Source organism: Polyodon spathula, chromosome 21 (assembly GCF_017654505.1).
Source record: "Polyodon spathula isolate WHYD16114869_AA chromosome 21, ASM1765450v1, whole genome shotgun sequence".
In the NCBI taxonomy this organism is placed as follows: Eukaryota; Metazoa; Chordata; class Actinopteri; order Acipenseriformes; family Polyodontidae; genus Polyodon; species Polyodon spathula.
This window is the reverse complement of record NC_054554.1, coordinates 30,192,050-30,216,753: the sequence shown is the minus strand read 5'-3', so window position 1 is coordinate 30,216,753 and position 24,704 is coordinate 30,192,050. Positions and strand designations below refer to the sequence as shown.

Here is a 24,704-nt window from a genome sequence, read left to right as displayed (position 1 = left end):
CCTTTTACATGGCCTTGTAGGTGCCTGTGAGGGTTAGCAGCATGTTTGAATTACAAACAGGACTAACATTTCATTTTTGAACAGTAGCTCTCGTCAGCCTCGAGTCACCATTGCGCTGTGCAATAGAAACATTCCTTCTTGTATTGGAGAGCTCCACTGTCTGGCGTGTTGGCTATTAGCTCTGCTAAATACGAAATGTGATCCAGCAATGAGCATCGTTTTGACTGCATAAGCCTCTTTAAATTCATATGCATTTTAATTCTAAGTGCATTACCAGCTGCTGTGTCATCATGACAGTTTTATGAGTGGCAGGACTGCTGATGTGACTTGGACATAATTAAAAAAAAAATAAATGTCATTTCTTTTGTTAATGTTGATTCTACTAGAGGTTAATAGGTTCTCAGAACTGGCTGTGCACAGCCTCACACAGCCTTAACTATTACTGTAATAGACCACCACCATTGCAAATACACTGGCCTTTCAGAATGAACCCATGCTTTAATTAAGTCAAAACATTTTGTATGAGCAAATGTAGTGAAGGGCAAAAGTAGCCGGGCCAACTGTATGCTAGCCAAGGAATTTCTCCAGAGCGTTTTGGTAATGCTACAGTGAATCTCTTGTACCTGGTTTGCAGGAAAGCCAATGTGGAACGGTAGTGGACATCAACATTAAATGTGCCGTGAAGCTCGTGGGGACTAACTGTGTTCTGTACCCAGTGAACAGCAGAGATCTGCAGCACATCTGGGTGAGTACCGTTTCCACAGTGGAATGACAGAGAATGTGCCTTTAACATATCTGTGCGCAGAGTAACTCGGGTAAGAGGAGTTTACAACTAGCCACTGGAAAGGCGTTTCATAAAAAGCATATGAATAACTGTAACCTTGTCCTATCGTGTCGCTCAGTCAGTCTACAGTATCATTGATATGCTTTTTAAATAAAATTGGTCATGAACAAAGACTTTTTTTTAGAGGCATTGAAAATAACCCTCTTGGATTTAGTCCAAAAGTGTACAAAGTTTTATATGTATTTTCCCCATTATGGCCCAAAGAAATACTTTCACATTTGTATTTAATGTAAAAGTGTATATTTTTATTTCAGCCATTCATGTATGGTGACTACATAGCCTACGATTCGTGGCTCGGAAAAGTATATGACTTGAAGAATCATATTATTCTGAAGCTATCAAATGGAGCCAGGTATGCATTTATTTATGTATTCGTTAATATGAATCCCTTTTGAGTCGTCCTGCACACGCACTACAGAAATCCACTTTTCTCTGCTCTGTGTCTTCATTCATAGTGAACGAAGCTTCCCTGCAGGACACCTAGACAGGCTTCGGCACAGTAATCCATTTGGAATTCTCTGTTACCCTGTTAGTGTTGGGCACCTCTATTTGGATGCAGTTAAATTGCCACTGTGATATTTTACATAGTTTTAGCCACCATGGCTGCCTCCTGAAACAGCTGCTGTTGTGTTTAACAGCAAGCTTATGTGTTGGATTACAGGTGCTCAATGAACACAGAAGACGGGTCGAAACTCTATGATGTCTGTCCCCACGTCAGTGACTCGGTAAGCCCACTTCTCTTGTGTTTTAAGCAGAAGAAAGACGTTAAGATTTAAAAGGATGTTCTGCTCAGATTTTTAGTGTGATGGTTTGCGTGTCGTTTTTTTTTTTTCTCTTCGTTGCAGGGTCTTTTCTTCGACGACTCGTATGGGTTTTATCCTGGCCAGGTGCTGATCGGCCCCTCCAAGGTGTTCTCCAGCGTGCAGTGGCTGTCCGGCGTCAAGCCAGTCCTCAGTAAGAAGAGCAAGTTCAGGGTGGTGGTTGAGGAGGTACGTCTTCCCCGGAGGCTCTTCTCTCTAATGTAGTTCTGTATTCTACAGGTGGAGCAAATTAATGTATTTATTATTATTATTATTGCTGCTGCATATTGCTGTAGTAGTGGTGCAGCAGAGAATTGAAACATTAAACTATGTGAGCACATTGCAGCTCACTCTTCGTAGCTCTGTACCCTGAGGCACTGAAAAATATGGCTTGGGATGTAGATCATTGTTACTTTTACTATTGGGGTATGAGGGAGCTCTCGCATTGAGCAGTGGAGAGACTGCTTTGAAGTTCTTGCTTATTACAGCTGCCTGCTGGGGAACAAGCCAACCAGTTGGGATTTAGGTTGGCACTCATAGTAACTGTCTCCTAATATTAAGTAGTTTTCTATGGTTTTAGCTCTTATTTTCAGTATCTGGTGATACAGCAGTTGGGATTGTAGCTGGGTTTTGGCATGAAGACAGGTGATGTTTGTCTGTGTGCATGCAATCACATCGTCCATAGACCTTCAAGTTTGACAGCAGTGTGTGCAGAACAAGCATGTTGCTTTGTGGTGATTCAGGTTTTCAGATGGGTTTTCCATCTTCTCTCTCCCCTGGTTTTGTCCGGGATGCAGGTGCAGGTGGTGGAGCTGAAGGTCACATGGATTACAAAGAGTTTCTGTCCAGGGGGAGCTGAGAGCGTGTTTCCTCCAGCCTCAGTCATCACCCAGGAAAACCTGTCCAGGTGGGTTTTGCATTGCTGTCTGTGGTTTTAGGGACCAAGCAGAGTGTTTTAATTTTAAAGTTCATTCATTTTATCTGAGGAAATAAACAGAGGCTCAAAATCATGTAAAATTGTATTCGTAGGCAACCTGATTCTGTTTGCTTTCTGATTGGCCAAAAACAGCCCAGTTTTTTTCTAACAATCTAATGACCCAGTTTATGGGTTTGAAGAACTGTTGGTGGTAACCTTCAGTCAGACGTGATTAGAAAACTGAACTTGAGTAAATGAAACGTACCAGATAAGTGTTTATTTGTTTATTTTATTGTATTTTAGGGTAAAGCATTTGGGCTACTATGACCATGCTCAGTGGCTGCTGGGAGAGAGATGCCTGTACGTCTTCCCAGCTAAAGGAGATGTGACCCAGGTAACCTGTGAAGGGCCGGAGGGGACTACTATCTTACCGGACGGCTCGGTGGCCAAAAAGGTTTGTATGAAACGACAGGAGGAGACGATGAGAAATTGCGGGTACACTACTTATCGGGGGATGTGTGGTGCACACAGTTCAGCAGCTTCGTGATCAGGCTGTAGAAGCTGTTTGTGATTTTGCTACATAAATTCACAAACCTTTCAGTTCTTGAGCTAATTCTTCAAGGTTCGTTTCATAAAACTTGTCACGTGTATGTAAATATATTGTGTTGGACAATATTCTTTAAGTCAACATGTTCCAAAAGATAGGACGTTTTAATTTGTGTTTTGCCACTAAACCTGATCTACCCCAACTCTGCAGGTAAAGAGACTGCTGAAGAAAGAGATTGGGAAGAAGACTACAAGCATGGCGGACAGTCGGGCCTCAGGGGGCCAGCCTGCAGAAGATACGGAAAGCCCAGAGAAACCTGAAGAAGGTAACTTTGATAATTGTTTTAAAAAGAAATGTAGAGACCAGATTGGACTGCATGTTAATAATTGAAACCTGGGGGGCACTGCTGTTACACAGTGTGTCCCTGAAGCCAGACATTGTAGACAATAGCATCATATAATATGTAGTGTGGTTACAGAATGCGTTCCTCGTGGACACTGCACCATACGTCATAATGAATGTGTTCCTCATTTCACACCTGAAAAACACAGACGTCCAGTGACAACGGTTATGTCTACAATGAAACCCACCTTCTATGTCAACACCCTTGTGTGTTTATTTTTAAGACAACCTTGTCAGCGTAGTTTTCTTCCTTTCTGAAAGGGGATGGGAAGCTCGGAGATGATCAGGTGAACGGAGTGACCCAGCCGGGCTGCACCAACAACGGGCCGGTGCCGGGGGAGTTGAGGCAGGCTGCCCCGGACCTGTGGGTCCAGTCGGTGGAGCAGGACGCGGATGATGAGGGCGCGGAGGACACAGATGACACGAGCTCGGTCACCTCATCCGCGAGCTCCACGGCTTCCTCCCAGAGCGGCCGCAGGAAGAGCATCCCCCTCTCCATCCGCAACCTCAAGAGGAAACACAAGAAGAAGAACAAGAAGATTTCCCGCGATCTGAAACCGGGGGACAGGCAAGTAACCCCTTCCTCCTACCCGAGCATCTTCCGTAGAGTCTGTAATACGCTGTACTTGTGTGCTAAGCGATTGCTGCTCCCTAGGGTCTGTGTAACACGCTGTACGTGTGTGCCAAGCGATTCCCTTATTCCAAGAAACAAACAAGGTGTACCAATCAAAACAAGAAGCTGGCTGGCTCTGGGAGTTGTAGCACTGTCTTGTTGGAATGTCAGCATTGTTATATCGGTGAATTTAGTCTTTTATTGTTCATTAACTGGCACTTTATTGTCTCAAGCCTCTTAAAACAGTGATTTTTTGTTCAGGTTTTTTTTTTTCTTCTTGGGCTGGAAAAACAGTTGGATATTTACATGGGAAATGAATCCTGAAAGTACTGCCCTACAATAAAAAGTTAATACCGTACGGGGATGGAGATCAGACTCCATCCCATTGCATAGCAGTTTGATCCATTCCTGGTTTTTCTGGGCGTTTAAGACACACCTGGCCTAATCAGGCTCATTTTAAAACCTGGAATGGGGGAGACTGCTATGCAATAAGAGTCTTATTTCCAACCCTGCAGAATGTGACACAGTCCGCTGGCGCATTCCATCAGCGCACCAGTTCCTCAAGCCTCTGCATGCTCCTCTAATGGCTGGGTTTGATCCTCTGCAGGGTCGCAGTGGAGGTCGTTTCAACAGAGACATCCGCAGATGTGATGTGGCAGGACGGAACGCTGGAGACAGATATCAGATCCAACGAGCTGTTACCCATCCATCATCTGGACAACAACGAGTTCTGCCCGGGGGATTTTGTTGTTGATAAGCGCTGTATGTTTCTCTTGTCTATTTCATTGTCCTGCACCTGTCCCACAGTGCAATGCATTTGTATTCTTTTATTAGTAAAATGTAAAACACATTTTAAAAAAAATGTATCAAACATGCATCCTTTTGAAGCATATTAACTTCTATATATTTCTTCATGTCACTGCTATTGAGTTATTGTGTCTGTTTCATTTTTTGTTTAAAGCTCAAGCACCTCAAGACCCAGGCATGTATGGGGTGATCCAGTCTGGTGATCACAAAGGTCGAACCTGCTCTGTGAAGTGGGTTAAACTGAAGCCAAGCGGTGATGATGTTGAGGTTGGTGAACATTCTTGTCACTTCCACCACTGCACAGATTTTTTTTTTTGTCTCTTTCTAAATATAAAAACTATTCATCTTACATGACTAATGCTTCCACCACACTAAAAGATAACTCAGTTTATTCTTATGCCGCCTTTTTTTAATCATCAGGTAATCGGAGAAGAGGAGGATGTCAGTGTGTATGACATTGCAGACCACCCTGATTTTCATTTCCGAACCACTGACATTGTCATCAGGATAGGGAATGCAGAGGAGGCTCTGGCTGCTGACCGGGAGAATGAGGTAACCGTCTGGAGCAGGAACTCAGCAGAACTGCTTTCAATGGGCTGGGTGCTGGATGGAGCGAAGCGATCTGAATCCATGTAAAGCTGAAGAGTGTTTTCTAATTAAGAATGAAATACTCATGCGTCACACAAAGTCTCTCCCAATGTCTGTCCTAAAGTTTAGCACTAATCTTCAAGTGCCTTACCTGAATTAACATTAGGTAGTTCAAGGCGAGTGCTAGTGCTGATTGCGGTCAGTCAAACCAGCCGTTTGAGTAACAAATTTTCATTCTCTCTTCTGCTTGTTGGTTTCAAACAGGGATATTTTCTTTAGTTTCTGTGAAAGGCCGCCATTTGTCATTATGAATGACGGCAACTGATAATGCTAGCCTGAGCCAGACTTCTCTCCACCTGCAAAACTTCCTTCCCTGAAAGTCTGATAACCAAACTTTTAGATTGTGTGTGTTTTTTTTTTTTTTTTTTTTTTTTTTTTTTGGACCTAGTACTTGGTACACAATCAGATGTATCTATGTGGCAGATTGCAAGAATCTGCATGTGTGTTGTACAGGACTGAGAGCGGATTCTCTTTCTCTCTCTTAGCCCTCGGTGGGACAGGTGGCACGCGTCGATGTCAGCAGCAAAGTAGAGGTGGTGTGGGCAGATAATTCCAGGACCATTGTACTGCCGCAGGTAAACCAAGCCTGACTGCATCGCTGTTCACATTTTGTGGACCACCTTGTTTCTGAATATTTGAAATTCCCTTATTTTTCTGCGGCATGTGAGGGGTCCTGCTGTCAGCAGTTAGGCAGGAAGCTCCAGACAAGCTGTTGATTGATTCAGTGTCCTGCCAATACATTAAACCCCTGCCTGTCGCCGCGCACTGACAGATTTGCTAATGCAGTTCAGATGCAAACACATGCTGCTTTTTTTGTGTTTGACTGAACATCTTTGTTTTGTTCTTGTTTTTTCGTGAAAACGCTCTGCTCGTTAGTCGGCATTAGTGTTGATAATGTCTAACTGACTTCCTCCCTCCGTTCCCAGCACCTGTACAACGTGGAGTCTGAGATCGAAGAATCGGACTACGACTCTGTGGAAGGAAGCAGCAGTGGAGCCTCTTCGGAGGAGTGGGAGGATGAGAGCGACAGCTGGGAGACTGACAACGGGGTGACCGAGGAGGACCACCCAGGTGAGTCCGCCCCGGCCCCCACTCCCACCGCACCCCCCGAGGAGGAGCTGCAGGGTGCTGTGGGAGCGGCCGCGGCTGCCATTGCAGGGAAGCTGCCCAAAGAGGGCACCCCCAGGGTCTTTAAGGAGCTGAAGGAGGCCATCAAGATCCTGGAGAGCTTGAAGAACATGACGGTGGAGCAGCTGCTGACCGGCTCGCCCACCTCCCCCACCGTGGAGCCCGAGAAGCAGACCAAGGAGAAGAGGTTCCTGGACGACATCAAGAAACTGCAGGAGAACCTGAAGAAGACACTGGACAACGTGGCCATTGTGGAGGAGGAGAAAATGGAGGCCGTGGCCGAGATGGAGGAAAAGGAGGAGAAGAGCCAGGAGCCCCAGACCCCCGTCCGCTCCGAGTGGCCCAGCGACACCCCCGTGCTCTGCCAGCCAAGCGGGGGGAAGCCGGGGGTCACTTTCACCAGCGCCAAGGGAGAGGTCTTCTCAGTGCTGGAATGGGCTCCAGGTACACCCACAGCAGCCTTCTGTTTCTCTGTGTTTGTTTGCTTGTGATCTTGGGCCACCCTGTGATGATGATGGTTCTGTTTTTTTTTTTTTTTTTTTTTTTTTTTTTTAATATTGCCTTACAGGCTCTTTTGGGAGGGATTCAGTTTAATAGAGTGTGGATGCCAATATTTTTTATGGTTATTTTTCTTGTGACTTTGCAGATAGTCACGCTTTTAAGAAAATGGAATTCCAGCCAGCAGAGGCTAAGAAATTCTTTAGCACAGTGAGAAAGGAGATGGCACTCCTAGCAACATCTCTTCCCGACGGCATCATGGTCAAAACTTTTGAAAGCAGAATGGTAAGTGATGCATCTAGCTTCCTGACACCAAGGCTAAGCTGGGTTTTCTCCAAAAGGGGTTTAGGTAATTAACATTCAGGGCCTCCAGTCAGCATTCATCGACTATTAACGCCCTTCAGCAGTGTGTTCTGAGTCTGTTAGTGTGGCTTGTTTAATTAGGAAAAAAAAGCTGATGCTTAGAAAAGATCTTTTAACATCAGCAGAAATAAACAGTTGATGCATGTCAGCATGCCGCTGGCAGTGCAGCATATCCCTGCTGCACTTAAGCATGTGATTGAAGACAGCAGTAACTGCAAGGAAAGTATCTGCTTGTGTATTGGACTCTGATCTTGCATGCTGTCTATTCCAGGACCTCTTTGCAGCGCTGATTAAAGGGCCGACGCGCACCCCGTACGAGGGTGGGGTATTCCTGTTTGATATCCAGCTGCCAAACATCTACCCTGCAGTCCCTCCACTGTTTCGGTACCTGTCCCAGTGCAGCGGCCGGCTCAACCCCAACCTGTACGACAACGGCAAGGTGTGCGTCAGCCTGCTGGGCACCTGGATCGGGAAGGTAATGCAGCCTCCATCATTACTACAGGACAGCTTGCCTTGGCAAGCATCAGGGGTTCTCTTTACAGACATTGAAACACAAAATAACTTTCAGGCAACTGTATGTATATATGTGTGTTTTTTGGTTTGCAATTGTCAAAGTTGCTTATATCAAGGGAACAATATTAATTCTAAAAACCGATTTTATTTTGCTCTTTTTTTTTCTGCAGGGAACGGAGAGATGGACGAGCAAATCCAGCCTCCTTCAAGTGCTGATCTCTATACAAGGCAAGTCCAGAATCTCACAGCTAGAGAGCAGATCAATTAACTTCTCTGTTTGTAATAATTAATATAGTTTATTGTTTTTTCCGTTATGTTTCCAGTTTCGTTTTTGGGTAGGGGATGGTTTTGAAAGGGTTTCTTTTGTGTTGTTTATTAATAGCTTGTTTAATGGCTACAGACTCTCTGCTGCATCCGTTCTGGCAGATGCTGTTGTTTTGACACATTTGTATTGTATTTTAGTATATGCAGTGTATTTGCAGCATCTGCTTTGCAAAGGTTTTTTTGTTACTGTTGGGTTAAAGGCTTTGGTTTGGCTCGGGTTCACGCAGGAATGTTGAATTTTATAGGTGAGCTGAGGTTTGGGTAACATGTTTAACGTTCACCTACTGGCCCCATTCTTACACAACAGCCACATCTCCTATCTTTTTTAACCTGGAACGCACTGGTAGCACAGTGAGGCCCAAGCTGACTGTGTTGCTATGTCTGTGCAGGGCTGATCCTGGTCAATGAGCCGTACTACAACGAGGCTGGCTTCGATAGCGACAGGGGTCTGCAGGAGGGCTACGAGAACAGCCGCTGCTACAACGAGATGGCCCTGATCAAGATGGTCCAGTCCATGACCCAGCTGCTGCAGAGGCCGGTGGAGGTCTTCCAGCAGGAGATCAGAGAGCACTTCTCCGCCAGTGGTTGGCGGCTGGTGCACCGCATCGAGACCTGGCTGGAGCTCAACGAGCTGGCCGAGCGGAGCCTAGGCCACAGGGAGTGCAGCAGGACCCCGGAGCCCGGGGACGAGCTCTCTGCACCCGCTGCCTGCTCAGAGGCCAAGGAAGAGGAGCTGGAGGACTCCGGCCTGGGAGCCTGTACCACCTCCCCCCAGGAGACCAGCCAGCATTTGGACTCGGAGGGTGCCGGCCCGGCCAGGGCAGCGGAGGGTGGGGCTGCAGCGGCAGGACCGGGGGAGCTGAGGATGTCCCAGGACTCTGCAGGGGGCCAGCCCAGCGTCAAACCAAAGAAGAGGAGAAAGAGCTACCGGAGCTTCCTGCCGGAGAAGCGAGGATATCCAGACATCGGCTTCCCTCTCTTCCCACTCTCCAAAGGATTTATTAAGAGCATCAGCGGGGTCCTGCAGCACTACCGTGCTGCCTTGGCTGCTGCTGGGATACCAGAGAGGAGAGAAGACAAATAAGAATGGGCGTCTGACCTCTGCACTCTCCCTTCCCTACCTGCCCCACAACCAACCCCACCCCAATACAACTGCCTCCTTTCATCCCTCTGCCTCCCCTTTGTTAAATCAGTGTTCTCCAGCAGTCAGGGTTATACACACCAGGGACCCACCCACCAGCCCAGGCTCAAATTCCCATTAAGTATAACATGCAGTACAAGCTGCAAAAGATTTTAATCAGATTGTTTTTATGCTCTTGCTAGAGTTATAAGAAATACAGTTAAAAAAGCAGGCCTGATTTACACAAGCCCCTGAAGCTTGGAGAGGTAGAGGGGTCCCCATTATAAAGCACACTGAAGAACACTGATAGTGCCAAGACTGTTACTCGCATCTGTATGCTCACAAGCATTCTCCAAACTGAGTATCAGAGTTGGGGTTGGAGGGTGGTGATCTTAATCTAATTTAAAAACAATATAGTAATATATCTAAAAGGGTTTGCACAAAAAAAAAAGCTGTCAATGCAAAGTCTTTAATGATATTAAAAAAAATAATACAAAATTAGAAGTGTCAAATAAAAACATTTAATTAATGTCTTGATTCTGTTTGGGTCCTGAATTGTGGTCGGGTCCTGAACCAGGTACAAGTGAGCTTAAAGGTGTTATGATTATTATTATGATGATGATAGTTATTATTAATGTATAGCTGTGTTCCATAGCAGTCCTGTGCTACACACAGCACAGCCAATTCCAAACCATGGAGAATTCAGTAATTGCATTTGTGTTTCTAAAACCAAACCATTGTCCTGAACAAAAAGAACGATGGGAGCTGAAACTGTCCTTTTGTTGTTTCAAACCGCTTTGAACCGCTAGTGCAGTGAGCAAGCAGGCATGGTGAGAATAGACAGCTGTGTGCAAACATCCTGCAGGAGATGGACTATACTGGGAAACCTTGACAGGAACAGCAAGAAAACACTTGTGTGTGTGTGTGTGTGAAGAGTTTAGTTGTGAAAAGATCTGAACTCTCCCTAACTGGCTCAATAAACTTAGATTCCATTAAAAAACATAGTAATAATAATTGGGTGCATTGGTGTGCATTCTGCTGAGGATGGATTTATTTATTTTTAATCTAATCTACTGGATTGATAACCTCAGCCCAGCCTTTCTGCTGTTTGTAGCTCTTGGCGCGGGGGCAAAGTGTTTGGATTGCAGGTGCACTCAGTACTTTCTCAGTTTGATGGTTAGGGGAGGTGCTGGGGTTTACACCTCGTGCAGGATCTCCATTAGCATGCATAATCACTAACAAGGCGTTGGGATCCTCATCTGCTGCTGCTTTCAAGGAATAAGCCTCTTTCTGTAAGCTTCAGGGTGTGTTCAGTAGCAACCAGAAAAAAATAACCTTCATTTGGCGAATGGTGGGCAGTATCTTCCCTGGGCAGGATCTGAACACAATTGGCATCATGGCTGGTGCATCCTACCAGCCGAGCCAGTGGCTACAGTGCATCCAGCCTGTTTATTAATCTGGGTAGCACAACCTGGCATGAATCAAAAGGGTACCTACCACATCTGTTGTGTACTTTATATTAGCAGAATGGTTTGGAGTGTGTGTGTGTCTTATATATATATATAATTACACACACACACAGTGTGTGCTGTCCTGGGTATTTTACCTTTTAAACAAGATGACCAAAATAGATCCTCTATCTATATGTGCATGCTCTCTCAATATCTCATCTGAAATGAATCGATCTGATATCAGTTACATAAGCTTGAAAACAGGGATGAAACGGTGCAGGTTTACAGGCTTGGCAGTCAGTTTATTAACCTCGGGAGAGCCTGTTTGGGAAATGATGCCGCCTCACATTTCCCGTTTCGGAGCTGGAAAAGGGGGGGATCGAAGCACAAGGAGCCGTCTTGCCCAGTCCAGCATGAACATCGCTTCCACAGTAATATCCAGCTGTTGTAGCAGAGGGGGTGGGCGGGGTTTATTTCTTAAAGAAGTGAATTAAAAAGTATCAGGACTTTTATTGGACTGACACAAACAAGCGTTTAAAAAAAAAAGGAGACCCGTTTTCTATTCACACCTTAGAGGGGATTCTTCACTTTTGACAGTTGAAATGCTGGGAGTTGTAATGTGCTCAGTTCAATAAGAGTATGTAGTTTTTTTTTTTTTTATTGCATTAGTGTCTGACTGGGCCAGCGATCTTTCTTCAAATGCGATGTTGTATTTGTCTGATCTTATTTGCTGCCTGTAAGCCTGGGATTTATTTATTTATTTGTTCTTCATTTTGGCTGCTATGTTTTTTTGTTTTGTTTTTGTTATTGCAGCTCCAGATTGTTTCTGTAGACAATGTGAAGCTAGATCTGAAAAGAATCAAAGCACACAAAGCTATGTAATATTCCTTGTGTATGTGGATAATATGTAAAAATAAGCATAATTTAAAGGTACAACCAAAGCATGAAACTTGTTGCTTCGAGCCTTAGAAATGGCGACGCAGACAAAAGGACTGTATGCTGTAAACGTTTTGCACAGCGGCCGGTTAGGGTACCAAATTAAAATAGAGTTTGTAGCCTGATTCCTCTGTACAGCAGTCAGAATTATACAAGAAAAGTACAAAAAAAAAATGTTGACGTGATAATGTGAAGGCTTGAGTATTCTTTATGTATAAATTGCTGTGTGTTTTGTTATTTCTTTTTTTTTTTTTTTTTACATGCCAATGATTTTGGTTGCATTACAGAACATGTATAAAAAAAAAAAAAAAAAAAAAAAAGGCGATACATTAAATTGTACTGTGCAAGCAGAAGCATGGCAGCCAGGTGTTCCTTTCTTTTAAATGACAAAATAATAAAGAACATGCAAGAAACAAATAAATAAACTCAACCGTTTACGCACAGCCGGAGCAGGCAGTTCCTCCAGCCTTCAAGTGTTTTAGATGTCTTTTCAACAATGACTTCCACAGTTTCATTGTAAACGTGCAGCGTTTGGCACAAGGGTAACGCTGCTGCAGTTCTGCAGCTATCATTGCCACAGGACTCCTTTGTAAAGAAGGCAGTTCTCTGGAATCAGTAAATGCTCTGCTAAAATGAAAGCTAGTTATTATGCAGTCCTTGTGTAAAATATTATACAGCCTAGAACTGTATTTGAACTATTACCTTTAAACTTATTCTGGTAAATAAAGGATAATAAATGGATAAACCGACTCAATCCTGGTGCCTGAAGGTTAAGTAGAAGATAGGAAATGGAGCAGAGTAATTGGCCAATATGAGGTCCTTAATTCAAACTGTTTAATCTCTTCTAAATCAATCCACTGGAAAATATGGAAATTATTTATATGTTTTACTTTTTTTTCTGTTTGCTGAAAGAAAATCTCAGTTCTAGCACACGACCTCTGAATGTTGCCTGTCAGTGTAACCCAAGAGCTTCCTCGCTGTGCTATACGTTCAGTCTAGCGATCCAAGGGTAGCTGCCACAGCATCAAAGGCCTAGAAGTACCTCTGCTGTTTGTATACTGTGTGTGTGTGTGTGTGTGTGTGTGTGTGTATATATATATATATATAGAGAGAGAGAGAGAGAGAGAGAGAGAGAGAGAGAGAGAGCTTTTCTATCATTAATGTAAATACATTTTTTTATTAAAAAATCAGTATTTCATATTTTGGTTCTTCATTATAAAAAGTTACAGGCTTCTAAGTGTAAAAATATAATCATACAAATATAGTTGAACAGATAATTAAATGAACTGGTCTAAACATGCTGTGAGATGACATCCACTTTTTCTGTAAAGAGGTAACATTTCTGAAACGGGTTTAGCAGCTCACGCTGCATGTTACGATAAAAGGCTTGTGATGTAGGTGAAAGAAGGTTGCTGTTGAGAAATCACATTGTTCAGCTCTGATTACACAGCAAACAGATTTAGGAGGTTAGAGTTCAAAATCAAATTTCAGTTTATAGTTTCATTCAAGCCTACTTCCCAGTTACAAGCTGCATCTTTCCCTCAGAAGCAGGTCATGTGATTGTTAGGGCGTGTCTGGTTTGCTTTGTTGGCAGCTCGGTTGATAGGGAACTCCACAGCACATATCAATATGATCTGCACCCTTCCCTTTCAGCCTTGTGAAGTCTTCGTTTAAACACAGTGTCCTGCTGCATCGAGAGCTTGTATTGCTGCTCCATTATCTGATTTGTTCTTTCCTTTTCATTGAAAAATGTAATCGTTCACATTCTCCAGCAGGCTGATACTCCAAAATGCTATTAAAGTGCAAAGGTAAAGGGCTGCCCGTGCTGTTTCCAAGGCAACCAGTGCCAGCACTGCAGTCTCCCTGACAACCAGCGTACCTGTCCGTGTGAAACTGACACTCCCTGGAGTGAGAGGAGATAATTTTCTGTTTCTTTAGAAAAGCAGAACTGATATGCACACCCCTATCCCGTCTCGCTCTCTCACACAAACACACACAGAGAGCCAGGGCTATTCATTCCCCCACTCCTGCAAGGTGCATGGATACTGTGTGCATACTGTGGATCCAAACTCCTGCAAGGTGCACAAAGGACTCGGATACTGTGTGCCAGTGCTGCAGTTCAAGTACAGGGAGGAAATGCTTTATCAGCTTCTAAAACTCAGACGGCGAACTTCACTGCAACAAAGTCACATAACTTAAGGAGCGTGCCTTTTCAAGTCCAGCACACACCTGCCATCACATTTCAGAAAGACATCGCCAGACACAGTCTGGTGAATGCTGTACACAATGGCAAGCAGTGGATTGGACCAGTACCTCACTGGCTGATCTGCATGAAGTATTGTGTTGTAATTATGTGTAAGTTAACAATGCCATGATGGGACTGGTCTCTCATGCAAAACTTCATCAATAACCCAGACCCTTTTAATCATTCTCTGCTCTACAAACCAGGCAGTGTCCTATGCTTTTAATTGAATCATTATCTGATCTATCTTTTGTTCTCTGTATCTTAAAGCCATTTGTCAAGAATAAGGCTTCCACCTTTAAACATGTAAACCCCTCAGTTTAGTCCTCCACTAATAAACTTTTAGAAAATCCATAAACTAGTATTAAGTGACAAGTGTGGATCACTTCTCCCCGATACACTTGTGTATTACTTTGCAATCACACACTGACTCAGTGGCAATCCAGTTCATTATCCTAACTTTTTTCCACTCTACAAAGATATATTTTGTAAATACTTGCTATGTAAGTTCCTGTTAGGAAAGTACAGCGTCCATAATCGGTGTTGCCAGATCTTTTAAAAAAAGAAAAAAAACTTTGGAGGCTTTTTATGTACCGCAAATCTCTCAAACCCTCTCCAAATGTACAGTAAGATTTTTCCAGTTCAAGATTGTTCACAGCAAACAAATGACAAAAAGTCCAGTGCAGAGCAAGTGCTTGGGTTCAGCCGGCGATCAGCCTCCCCAGCCCTCTGTGGACCTGCACTTGGATGGGGCCGTACTCCACCGCCTCCCCGTCCACCGTGATCACCCCCTTGGGCGTGTAGGGCTCCAGGCGGAAAGCCCGGACTGGCACGTAGCTCAGGTGGGGACAGCGGAGCTCCAGGTGGGTACCCTTCTCCATGGCCAGGAAGAGGCGCAGGAGGGCAGCCCTGGAGATGCCAGCCCTTACGTAGAAGAGGTGGAGGAGCCCGTCTCCCAGAGTGGCCGCGGGGGCCGCCAGCAGGTCCTGGGAGAGGTGGGACTGGTACACAACCAGCACCAGCACAAAGTGCTCCTCCTTCACCATGGTCCAGTGAGCGGGCACGGGCTGGTCCAGTGGGGCCAGGAGCACGTCGGCAGGGCCCTGCACCCCCAGCGATGGCACCTTGCCTGAGTTGTTGGAGTTGGAAGAGTTGTATAGGGTGTGGGGGGCTCTGTTGCTCTCGGACGGGGTCTTCCCTGGGAGGCAGCGCAGGGAAGCTCCGCCTGGCAGGTCAGGGGAGCCCTCAGCCAGGCCCGGGGCCGGGAGCTCCTGGGCAGGGAGGTATGCCAGCCTGCCTCGGTACACACGCAAGGCAGCCAGCTGCATCAGAGTGCCCACAGTGAAGCGAGCCGCCCCCATGAGCCGGTACTTCTCACTCTCGATGTCCACGTCGGACACAAAGCCCCAGGCCACACTCAGGAAGGAGAAGTGCCGCTTGCCGGAGGCCGTGGTGACGGAAGCCAGGTCCAGCGGGGAGACTAGCCCCTTGCACAGCAGGAAGGTGCAGTTCAGCAGCAGCTCCTTACTGGAGAGGGTCTGCCTCCTGTGGGGAGAAAGAAGAGAGGAGGAGGCCCTGGTCAGTGCCTGTGCCAGCCAGGTATCAGACACCAAGCAAGCAGCCTGCTGTGGATTAACCACTGGGAACCTTGCAGTGTAAAAAAAAAAAAAACAAGCATTTACATAGTACAACCACAAAAGTGTTATTTGTGTTTTGCTAGATCATGTATAGTTATATGGTGTGCTGGTTCTAAGTTTACAAAAAAATAAATCATTCTACAAAAAGAATAAATACAGAATGTTCAAAACAGAAGGCAGTTGTGTTACATACACATAACCCAGTGATACTGCACAAGCAATGTGGTGCTCACAGTTTCCTGTGTCATTGAATACCGCCTCTGCCATAAAAGATCTCATTTTCACCATATACTGAACTTTGGCATTTCTGTCACTGGAGTGTAATTTCAGTAAACACCCACCAGGGGGCAACGTGAACGCTACTGCCTGAAGCAATAGCTGAGACTTCAGGAAGTGGATTGACAAAGAGGATCTCTTGTTTCCCGGTTTTAACCGGAACATTCCTCAATACCCACATTTACAAGCATGTAACACCCCTTCACTGCTCTGAATGGTGTGAGTCTCCCTTTGCATTGCCGTCTCTTACAGCCGCTCTGTGCTTCCTTCCACGCAGTTACATCGATTTGAGTGAATTAAAACATTGAATAATGAATTGCCAGTCATGCTGATATAGCGGTCTTGTAATAAACACTGCAGGGTTCAGGGAATCAGGGCACTCAGCCAGGATCAACACTGAGATACAGCGTGTCAGGCCGTGCCCCTCAGGTGCCACCAGGTGGCAGTGTGCCAGGGCTCCTTACCCAGAGTAGTGGTTGATAGAGGTGGCCACCGCGTTCCCAGAGCCCCCAGGCAGGATTCCCAGCGGCTTCCGAACAGCGTCCTCCCAGTCTGCCCGTGCCATCAGCCCATTCACAACCTGCCAGGGACACACCAGGGGGCTTGCTTTAGAACGTACGTCTCAAAGAGTTGAGAGGGTACCTCTACAGTCCAGAGGGGAAGATTGCATGCATTCACAGACTAATCCTGACTGTGGAGCTAATTGCCAGAAAATAGGTTTTTAAAATAATGTTGTTCTATTTAATAGCTACTGGAGCCATGTTTTGCTTGTTTTGTACTTGGTGGGCTGGCTGTGCTGTAACAGTGGGTGGAGAGTTAAGGAGGAACAGTTTAAGTGCACCGGTTCTCTTTGTCTAATCTGAGCTGCACCCAGCCTGGGATAGAGGTTCACACCCAGATTAGAAAAACCACAAAAGATTTTCTTTTAAGGCAGTGATGTTAGAGGCACACTATCTTGCGGTGGTTTCGCTGTTCGGCTTTTTGACTGAGCTCCGTGAGAGAAGGGTCTTACCTCAAACAACAGCCCGTCTCCTGACAGGACGACCAGGGCGTCCCACTGCGACAAGTCAGCCTCCTGGAGCAGCTCACGGGCGTGATTCTGCCGCTCTGCAACATGGACAAGGACAGCAGTGAGCAGGGCGCGCACACACACACACACACACACACACAAGGACAGCAGTGAGCAGGGCGCGCTCACACCACACACACACACACACACACACACAAAGATATCAGTGAGCAGGGCACGCAGACACCACACACACACACACACACACACACACACACACACACACACAGGGACAGCAGTGAACAGGGCGCGCACACACCACACACACACACACACACAAAGATATCAGTGAGCAGGGTACGCAGACACCACACACACACACACACACACACACAAGGACAGCAGTGAACAGGGCGCGCACACACCACACACAAAGACAGAAGTGAGCAGGGCGCGCACACACCATATATACACACACACACAAGGACAGCAGTGAGTAGGGCACGAAGACACCACACACATACACACACAAGAACAGCAGTGAACAGGGCGCGCACACACCACACACAAAGACAGCAGTGAGCAGGACGCGCACACACACACACACACACACACACACAAGGACAGCAGTGAGCAGGGCACGCACACTCACACACGTTCAATTGTATTTACAGGAGAAGAGTATTGTGATCTCTGTGAGCTCAGCCCCCCTGCACCTCTCACCTGTAACCAGCAGGGTGTACTGTGCACCCGCCTCGGTCAGCATGCCCTGGACGTGGCTGTGGAAGAGCGGCAGTGCGTGGCCCGTCCCACTGTGAGGGTTCACCAGGACCAGCAACCTGCAGGGGCGTGGCAGCAGACTGTACAGCTGACCTGGGGGGAGAGGGTTGATATAAATAGTGAGCGGTTCCCTGCCACACATGTGGTAAACTACACTGTATCGCTCCAGTGGCTTGTAATTCACATCCTTACATTGAACAGGTGCACCTCGCAATCAAGGGTTAAACTGCTCAGGATTCTGGTTGCCCTTGACAACCCAAATCTCCTCCGGGCTTCTAGAAAGTGGGATTGAAGGAAGCCCAGTCTTTGAGTGTTGAAATAATAACAGAGCAGGGAGTCTCCTGTTAATCTCTAACCACCATAACACAGCTCAGCCTGGATCTACAACACACTGCAAACAGCTCCCAATGCACAGGAACACTCGGCTCAGCCTGGATCTACAACACACTGCAAACAGCTCCCAATGCACAGAAACACTCAGCTCAGCCTGGATCTACAACACACTGCAAACAGCTGTCAATGCACAGGAACACTCAGCTCAGCCTGGATCTACAACACACTGCAAACAGCTCCCAATGCACAGGAACACTCAGCTCAGCCTGGATCTACAACACACTGCAAACAGCTGTCAATGCACAGAAACACTCAGCTCAGCCTGGATCTGCAACACACTGCAAACAGCTCCCAATGCACAGAAACACTCAGCTCAGCCTGGATCTACAATACACTGCAAACAGCTCCCAATGCACAGGAACACTCAGCTCAGCCTGGATCTACAACACACTGCAAACAGCTGTCAATGTGGACAGAAACACTCAGCTCAGCCTGGATCTGCAACACACTGCAAACAGCTCCCAATGCACAGGAACACTCAGCTCAGCCTGGATCTGCAACACACTGCAAACAGTTGTCAATGCACAGGAACACTCAGCTCAGCCTGGATCTACAACACACTGCAAACAGCTGTCAATGTGGACAGAAACACTCAGCTCAGCCTGGATCTACAGCACACTGCAAACAGCTCCCAATGCACAGGAACACTCAGCTCAGCCTGGATCTACAACACATTGCAAACAGCTGTCAATGTGGACAGAAATCACTGCCACTGATCAGTGCATCTTATTGAAGGATAATCTTAACAACAATCAGACTGCTCAGAGGGGGAAGAAGCACAAGCTTTAGTAACATTGTGAAGCACAGTCCTGAGATGAAGAAGACTGCCTGTCTGTCTGTCCACAATCACAGGGACTGACGAGGAGTATGGGGAGCGTCACTAACAGGGAGATTGACTGAGCGCTGTGGAGAAGGGGCGAGCTGAGATGGCAGCCCCAGGTGAAGTACCAGGAGACCTGGCAAGGCAGCCCTGCACTCCGGCCACCCTCTGCTGTACCGCCATTCAGGGAGAATAAAGCACTTCCGTGCCCAGTGCTGTTGATCCAGTTTTCTAAGGGCTGTGAATTGATCCCACAGCATTGATTGGAGCCCTAAGGAACTGTGCCTGATCCAGCACTGGCAGCTGTGGCAAGGAGATAGAGGCACATTGCTGTGCTGTGCCAAGGACTCTGCCACAGGGCTCCACCCCCCTTCATCCTCTTTGCACTGTGCACAAGGACCCTCTGTCTAATCTTCACTGCAGTACAGCAATCCCATGTGAAATCAATGCTAAAACAGATTAGTGATACATAGTTAACCTTGGCAAACCTGTTGGGCAGCATTTGGTTATCAGCAATGCGGGTGCAGGAATGCACAGGAAAAAAAAACAAGCACAAACAATGTGTGAGCTGTTTCCAAACAACACACAGGCATTGTTTCCTCACAATGAGGCTATTGTGGGCAGAGAGCTCCCTTGTATATCTATCTAATGGCACTGCGGGCTGCTTTGTGCTTTTTCTCTTGTTAATATTTTAAAGATCGGATGATTTCCTGTTCGCTCGGATATATTTTATGTGGAACGTCAACTTTCATTGTCTGTTGGGGACAGATGCCCAGGCTCTCAGAGTGATACTCTCTGTGCGTTCCCTCCCACAACACTCACTCTGTCAAATATAGAGATGGAAGTAGAAATATAGTGATTCTGAAGAGAAAAACTAGTGAGGAGCAAATGCTGCTGGGGTTTTATTACATTGTCAGGGAATATAAATCTGTAACTATGGTAAAACTACAAGAAGTTACGTCAAGTTTTACTGTATTACTGTTTGAGCATCAATAGGTTTGGGTGAAGGAATAATATACAGTTGTAAGAATGTTCTTTGAATCATTGTGAAACCGTGTATTCGTCATCCTATTACAGCCATCATTGTGCAACCACTTCCCAGTACTATAGAGCTATTCCTGCCACGGTCAAGGGAGCATGTCAGAGCCTGGCTCATGAATCAGAGATGCTCTCTGCTGCTTTCCCAGCCCAATGTGCTGCACCGCTTGACTTGCAAATTTTAATATTACTTCAATATTTAAAAAAAGAGGAAAAAGGAATCTGAATCAATTGTGAAATTCAACAATCCACAGGTCATGTTACTGTTCAGAGAGTGGAGTCAGAGAGCGAGTGTCAGTGACTCAGAGAGAGAGAGACAGAGCGTGATAGAGAGGCAGAGAGAGAGAGCAAGCAGTGAATATGGACAGGGTCCTGCCTGAGGCTGGAGGTAGAGCACCAGTCACAGCCCAGCTCAGCACAGAGGTCGGGGAGCTGACAGCATGTCAAGATCCGCACTTGAGTGTCTGAAGGCCGGGCTGACTGAGGGAGCTCTGTGGGCTGATGACCCGAGTCCCTGTGCCTCCATGCAGCTTGACAGCACCTCCTCTGCTCCGTGGGTTTAAAGCACTTTCTCTCCACGCAGCAGATGAAGGGCTGTGTAACCCTCTCACTGACTCTGACAGGATTTCCATCTGCAGTTCTCACAGCACCAGCATGTCAAGAGAACTATTCTCCCTGCTGGTCCTACTGCACCCGTCCAATAGCTGTCTATACTGCTCTCAGGGGTGTTGCTGTGTTATGTTTAGATCTCAGTTGTAACCTGCAGCTTCCAGTTTGGGATTGTTATGTAGAATCCTTGTTTATTTTTCTCGCCCTGGTTTTTAATGGTAAATACTTTTTTCTGTTCTATGTGCTGTACTATGTCTCTGAGCCACCCTCTAAGGTGACTCGTGTCCCGTATTTCAATCTGGGTCGCAGCCTAAAACCACGTGTACAATACTCAAGATGAAACTCATTAAAATGAAACGGGGAAGCGAAAACAAGAAGTGGTTCTTTCTAGACACCTGCAAGTCAGCAGGTGTCAGATGAAACAGGAGTTGCAGGAGGGCAGTTTGTCTCACTGTAAGTGCGCTTGCCTGTGCTGTGCTCTGCTGTGCTGTGCTCTGCTGTGCTGTGCTCTGCTGTGCTCTGCTGTGCTGTGCTCTGCTGTGCTCTGCTGTGCTGTGCTGTGCTGTGCTGTGCTGTGCTCTGCTGTGCTGTGCTGTGCTGTGCTGTGCTGTGCTCTGCTGTGCTCTGCTGTGCTGTGCTCTGCTCTGCTGTGCTGTGCTGTTCTAACAGCAGTGTCTGCAGAAATAGGTGCACTCAGTGTGCCTCAGTCACAGTGCAGGTGCCAGGTAGAGCAGGTTGAGCAGGTAAAGCAGGTAGAGCAGGTAGAGCAGGTAGAGCAGGTAGAGCTGATTCTCATGGCCCAGCCCTGGACTCCTCTCTGACAGTGAAAGCAGGCAACCAGGCACAGTGTTGTACACAAACACTCCTGTCAACGTTGTTGACTTAAATACTGTGCAGAAGCTATCGATACATAACAAGCACACAGGCTTTAAACAAAGTGTTCATTTCACACCCAAGGACCTGCAGGCTGAGTAAAACACTTGAAAGGACTTCAGCTGAAACATTTCATTTCTAATAGACTTTCTTCAATCCTACTTTAAAGCTAGTACATAATATAGAACACACACACTCTGACACACAGACACACTCTGACACACACACACTCTGACACACACACTCTGACACACACACACACTCTGACACACAGACACACTCTGACACACAGACACACTCTGAAACACACACACTCTGACACACACACTCTGACACACAGACACACTCTGACACACAGACACACTCTGACACACAGACACACTCTGACACACACACACACTCTGACACACACACTCTGACACACACACACTCTGACACACAGACACACTCTGACACACAGACACACTCTGACACACACACACACTCTGACACACACACACACTCTGACACACACACACACTCTGACACACACACACACTCACACACACACACACACTCTGACACACACACACACTCTGACACACACACACTCTGACACACACACACTCTGACACACACACACTCTGACACACAGACACACTCTGACACACAGACACACTCTCACACACACACTCTGACACACACACACACTCTGACACACACACACACTCTGAAACACACACACTCTGACACACACACTCTGACACACACACACACTGACACACACAGGGACTTGCTGTGTGTGACTCTGACACACACACACACTCTGACACACACACACACTCTGACACACACACACTCTCACACACACACACACACACTCTGACACACAGACACACTCTGACACACAGACACACTCTGACACACAGACACACTCTGACACACACACACACTCTGACACACAGACACACTCTGACACACAGACACACTCTGACACACAGACACACTCTGACACACAGACACACTCTGACACACAGACACACTCTGACACACAGACACACTCTGACACACACACACACTCTGACACACACACACACTCTGACACACACACACACTCTGACACACACACACACTCTGACACACACACTCTGACACACACACACACACACTCTGACACACACACACTCTGACACACACACTCTGACACACACACACACACTCTGAAATACACACACTCTGACACACAGACACACTCTGAAATACACACACTCTGACACACACACACACTCTGACACACACACACACATACGACCACACACACACACACACTCTGACACACACACACTTTCTGACCTGTGTGTGTGACACACACTTTGTGTGTGTGACACACTGTGTGTCCTGTGTGAGACTTTTTGTGTGTGTGGACACTGTGTGCAAACACACACACTCTGACACACAGACACACTCTGACACACAGACACACTCTGACACACACACACACTCTGACACACACACTCTGACACACACACACACTCTGACACACAGACACACTCTGACACACAGACACACTCTGACACACACACACTCTGACACACACACACACTCTGACACACACACACACTCTGACACACAGACACACACTGACACACACACACACTCTGAAACACACACACTCTGACACACAGACACACTCTGACACACAGACACACTCTGACACACACACACTCTGACACACACACACTCTGACACACACACACACTCTGACACACAGACACACTCTGACACACAGACACACTCTGACACACAGACACACTCTGACACACAGAAACACACACACTCTGAAACACACACACACTCACACACACACACTCACACACACACACACACACACACACTCTGACACACACACGCACACACAGAGTAAGTCACCAGCTACAGTAATCTTTAGCACAGGATTCGTAATTCCACTTCCCTGCAAGTGGCAGCATTAAACTTTGCTCTGTGGTGTTTTACCTTCGGAGAAAAATAATTCAAAGTGTAATGAAACAAAGATAAGGCTGGCAGTCCAAAGGTTGCAGAAGCTATTAAATTCATTCTATGAAACCCACCATACAAAAACAGAACAAATCTTCTAAGGAAAACACAAAGAAAGAAACAACCCAGCCCAAGCCTTCTACGCTCACCTTCTTGTTTGGGAAGCTGCTGAATGGAGCTGTCCTGGATTGCTTGAGCCCATTTCTCAGCCTCTTTCAGATTCTCCAGGGGGTCCTGGGACACTTCGACCCTAAAAGTCTGGACGACCCTTTGCCTTACCGCCCCTGAGTTCATCCTTCTCTTCTTAAAGGGATAGAAGTAGGCAGAGAAATAAGCCCCGGTGTCTGAGCTGTCCTCCCCTTTAAAAGCCCGGCAGCCAAGGCAGTCGAGTAGCTGGAGGAGCAGCGGGGTCTGTCCGGTCTTCTGGACCTGCAGCTCCGTGCTGCTCAGGATCACAGAGTACCTGTCCTTGGAGCTGGTGGAGAGAGTGAACTCCCCGCACAGCAAGACCTGTGCAGGCACCTTTCTCAGGGGCAGCGCCATGCTGTAGTGAGAGGGGAGGGGGGATTCTGCAGCGAGAGTTAGAGTGAGAGAGAGAGAGACAGGCAGAGATACAAAAAGAGAGAGACTGCGTCTGTCTGCTGTTAGGTTTCAGCTGCAGTGCAAAATGAGTAATGCCGGAGCTATTGCGATGTGCTGCTCTTGCATTGTGGAGGGTGTGGGTGTGTGTGTGTGCGTGTGTGCTTTTCTGCTCCCTAGTGACCGCATGGGGGATGACACACATACACACAGTGCCTCACTGATCTGATCTCTTAACCTTTTGAGAATGGTTTTGAGAGAAGCAGCAGGGAAACCACACTTGAAGAGACTATTGAAGAGTCTCTATTCCTATGTGTCTGTATTAATATGTGAATAGGTTCAGGAACCTCAAAAGCCTGCTCAGATAAAAGTAGATTTCTGTGAATGAAACCCTGTGGTATGTGACAAGGGAACTCTCCCTTTTATTGGGATTGTAAACCCTGTTCAGCTGCTAAAACAGGACACTCAGCAGTTCCAATTCTAAACTTCACAAAGGCTCCCCGCCAGCAAGGCAGCCTGTGGATG

At 46.6% G+C, this 24,704-nt stretch overlaps 2 protein-coding genes across 2 annotated transcripts in view; one reads left to right on the top strand and one right to left on the bottom strand.

The window, feature by feature from the left end:
* Positions 1-12,659, top strand: part of LOC121296559 ((E3-independent) E2 ubiquitin-conjugating enzyme UBE2O-like) — an 18,651-nt gene extending 5,992 nt beyond the window's left edge. The window contains exons 3-19 of the mRNA XM_041222259.1: positions 635-745; positions 1,099-1,196; positions 1,506-1,569; positions 1,690-1,833; positions 2,442-2,551; positions 2,864-3,014; positions 3,318-3,432; positions 3,771-4,077; positions 4,730-4,884; positions 5,084-5,196; positions 5,350-5,481; positions 6,063-6,152; positions 6,504-7,149; positions 7,352-7,488; positions 7,838-8,041; positions 8,250-8,307; positions 8,793-12,659. Coding sequence (XP_041078193.1) covers positions 635-745; positions 1,099-1,196; positions 1,506-1,569; positions 1,690-1,833; positions 2,442-2,551; positions 2,864-3,014; positions 3,318-3,432; positions 3,771-4,077; positions 4,730-4,884; positions 5,084-5,196; positions 5,350-5,481; positions 6,063-6,152; positions 6,504-7,149; positions 7,352-7,488; positions 7,838-8,041; positions 8,250-8,307; positions 8,793-9,487 — 3,330 coding nt within the window. The 3' untranslated portion in view covers positions 9,488-12,659. The remainder of the gene's footprint in view (positions 1-634; positions 746-1,098; positions 1,197-1,505; positions 1,570-1,689; positions 1,834-2,441; positions 2,552-2,863; positions 3,015-3,317; positions 3,433-3,770; positions 4,078-4,729; positions 4,885-5,083; positions 5,197-5,349; positions 5,482-6,062; positions 6,153-6,503; positions 7,150-7,351; positions 7,489-7,837; positions 8,042-8,249; positions 8,308-8,792) is intronic.
* Positions 12,660-14,734: 2,075 nt separating this feature from the next.
* LOC121296560 (sphingosine kinase 1) lies at positions 14,735-24,334 on the bottom strand. The gene is made up of 5 exons (XM_041222260.1): positions 23,750-24,334; positions 17,798-17,947; positions 17,078-17,172; positions 16,530-16,645; positions 14,735-15,697 (listed from the first exon to the last, which is right to left on the bottom strand). The coding sequence occupies exons 1-5, from the start codon at positions 24,141-24,143 to the stop codon at positions 14,854-14,856; spliced, it is 1,599 nt and encodes a 532-aa protein (XP_041078194.1). The 5' UTR covers positions 24,144-24,334; the 3' UTR covers positions 14,735-14,853.
* Positions 24,335-24,704: the final 370 nt, after the last annotated feature.

Coding starts and splice junctions, on each gene's coding strand:
- LOC121296560 (XM_041222260.1), bottom strand. CDS start 24,143: ATGGCGCTGCCCCTGAGAAAGGTGCCTGCACAGGTCTTGCTGTGCGGG. Junction 17,948..23,749: donor GCAGCTTCCCAAACAAGAAG/GTGAGCGTAGAA, acceptor CTCTCCCCCCAG/GTCAGCTGTACAGTCTGCTG. Junction 15,698..16,529: donor TCTATCAACCACTACTCTGG/GTAAGGAGCCCT, acceptor TTCTCCCCACAG/GAGGCAGACCCTCTCCAGTA.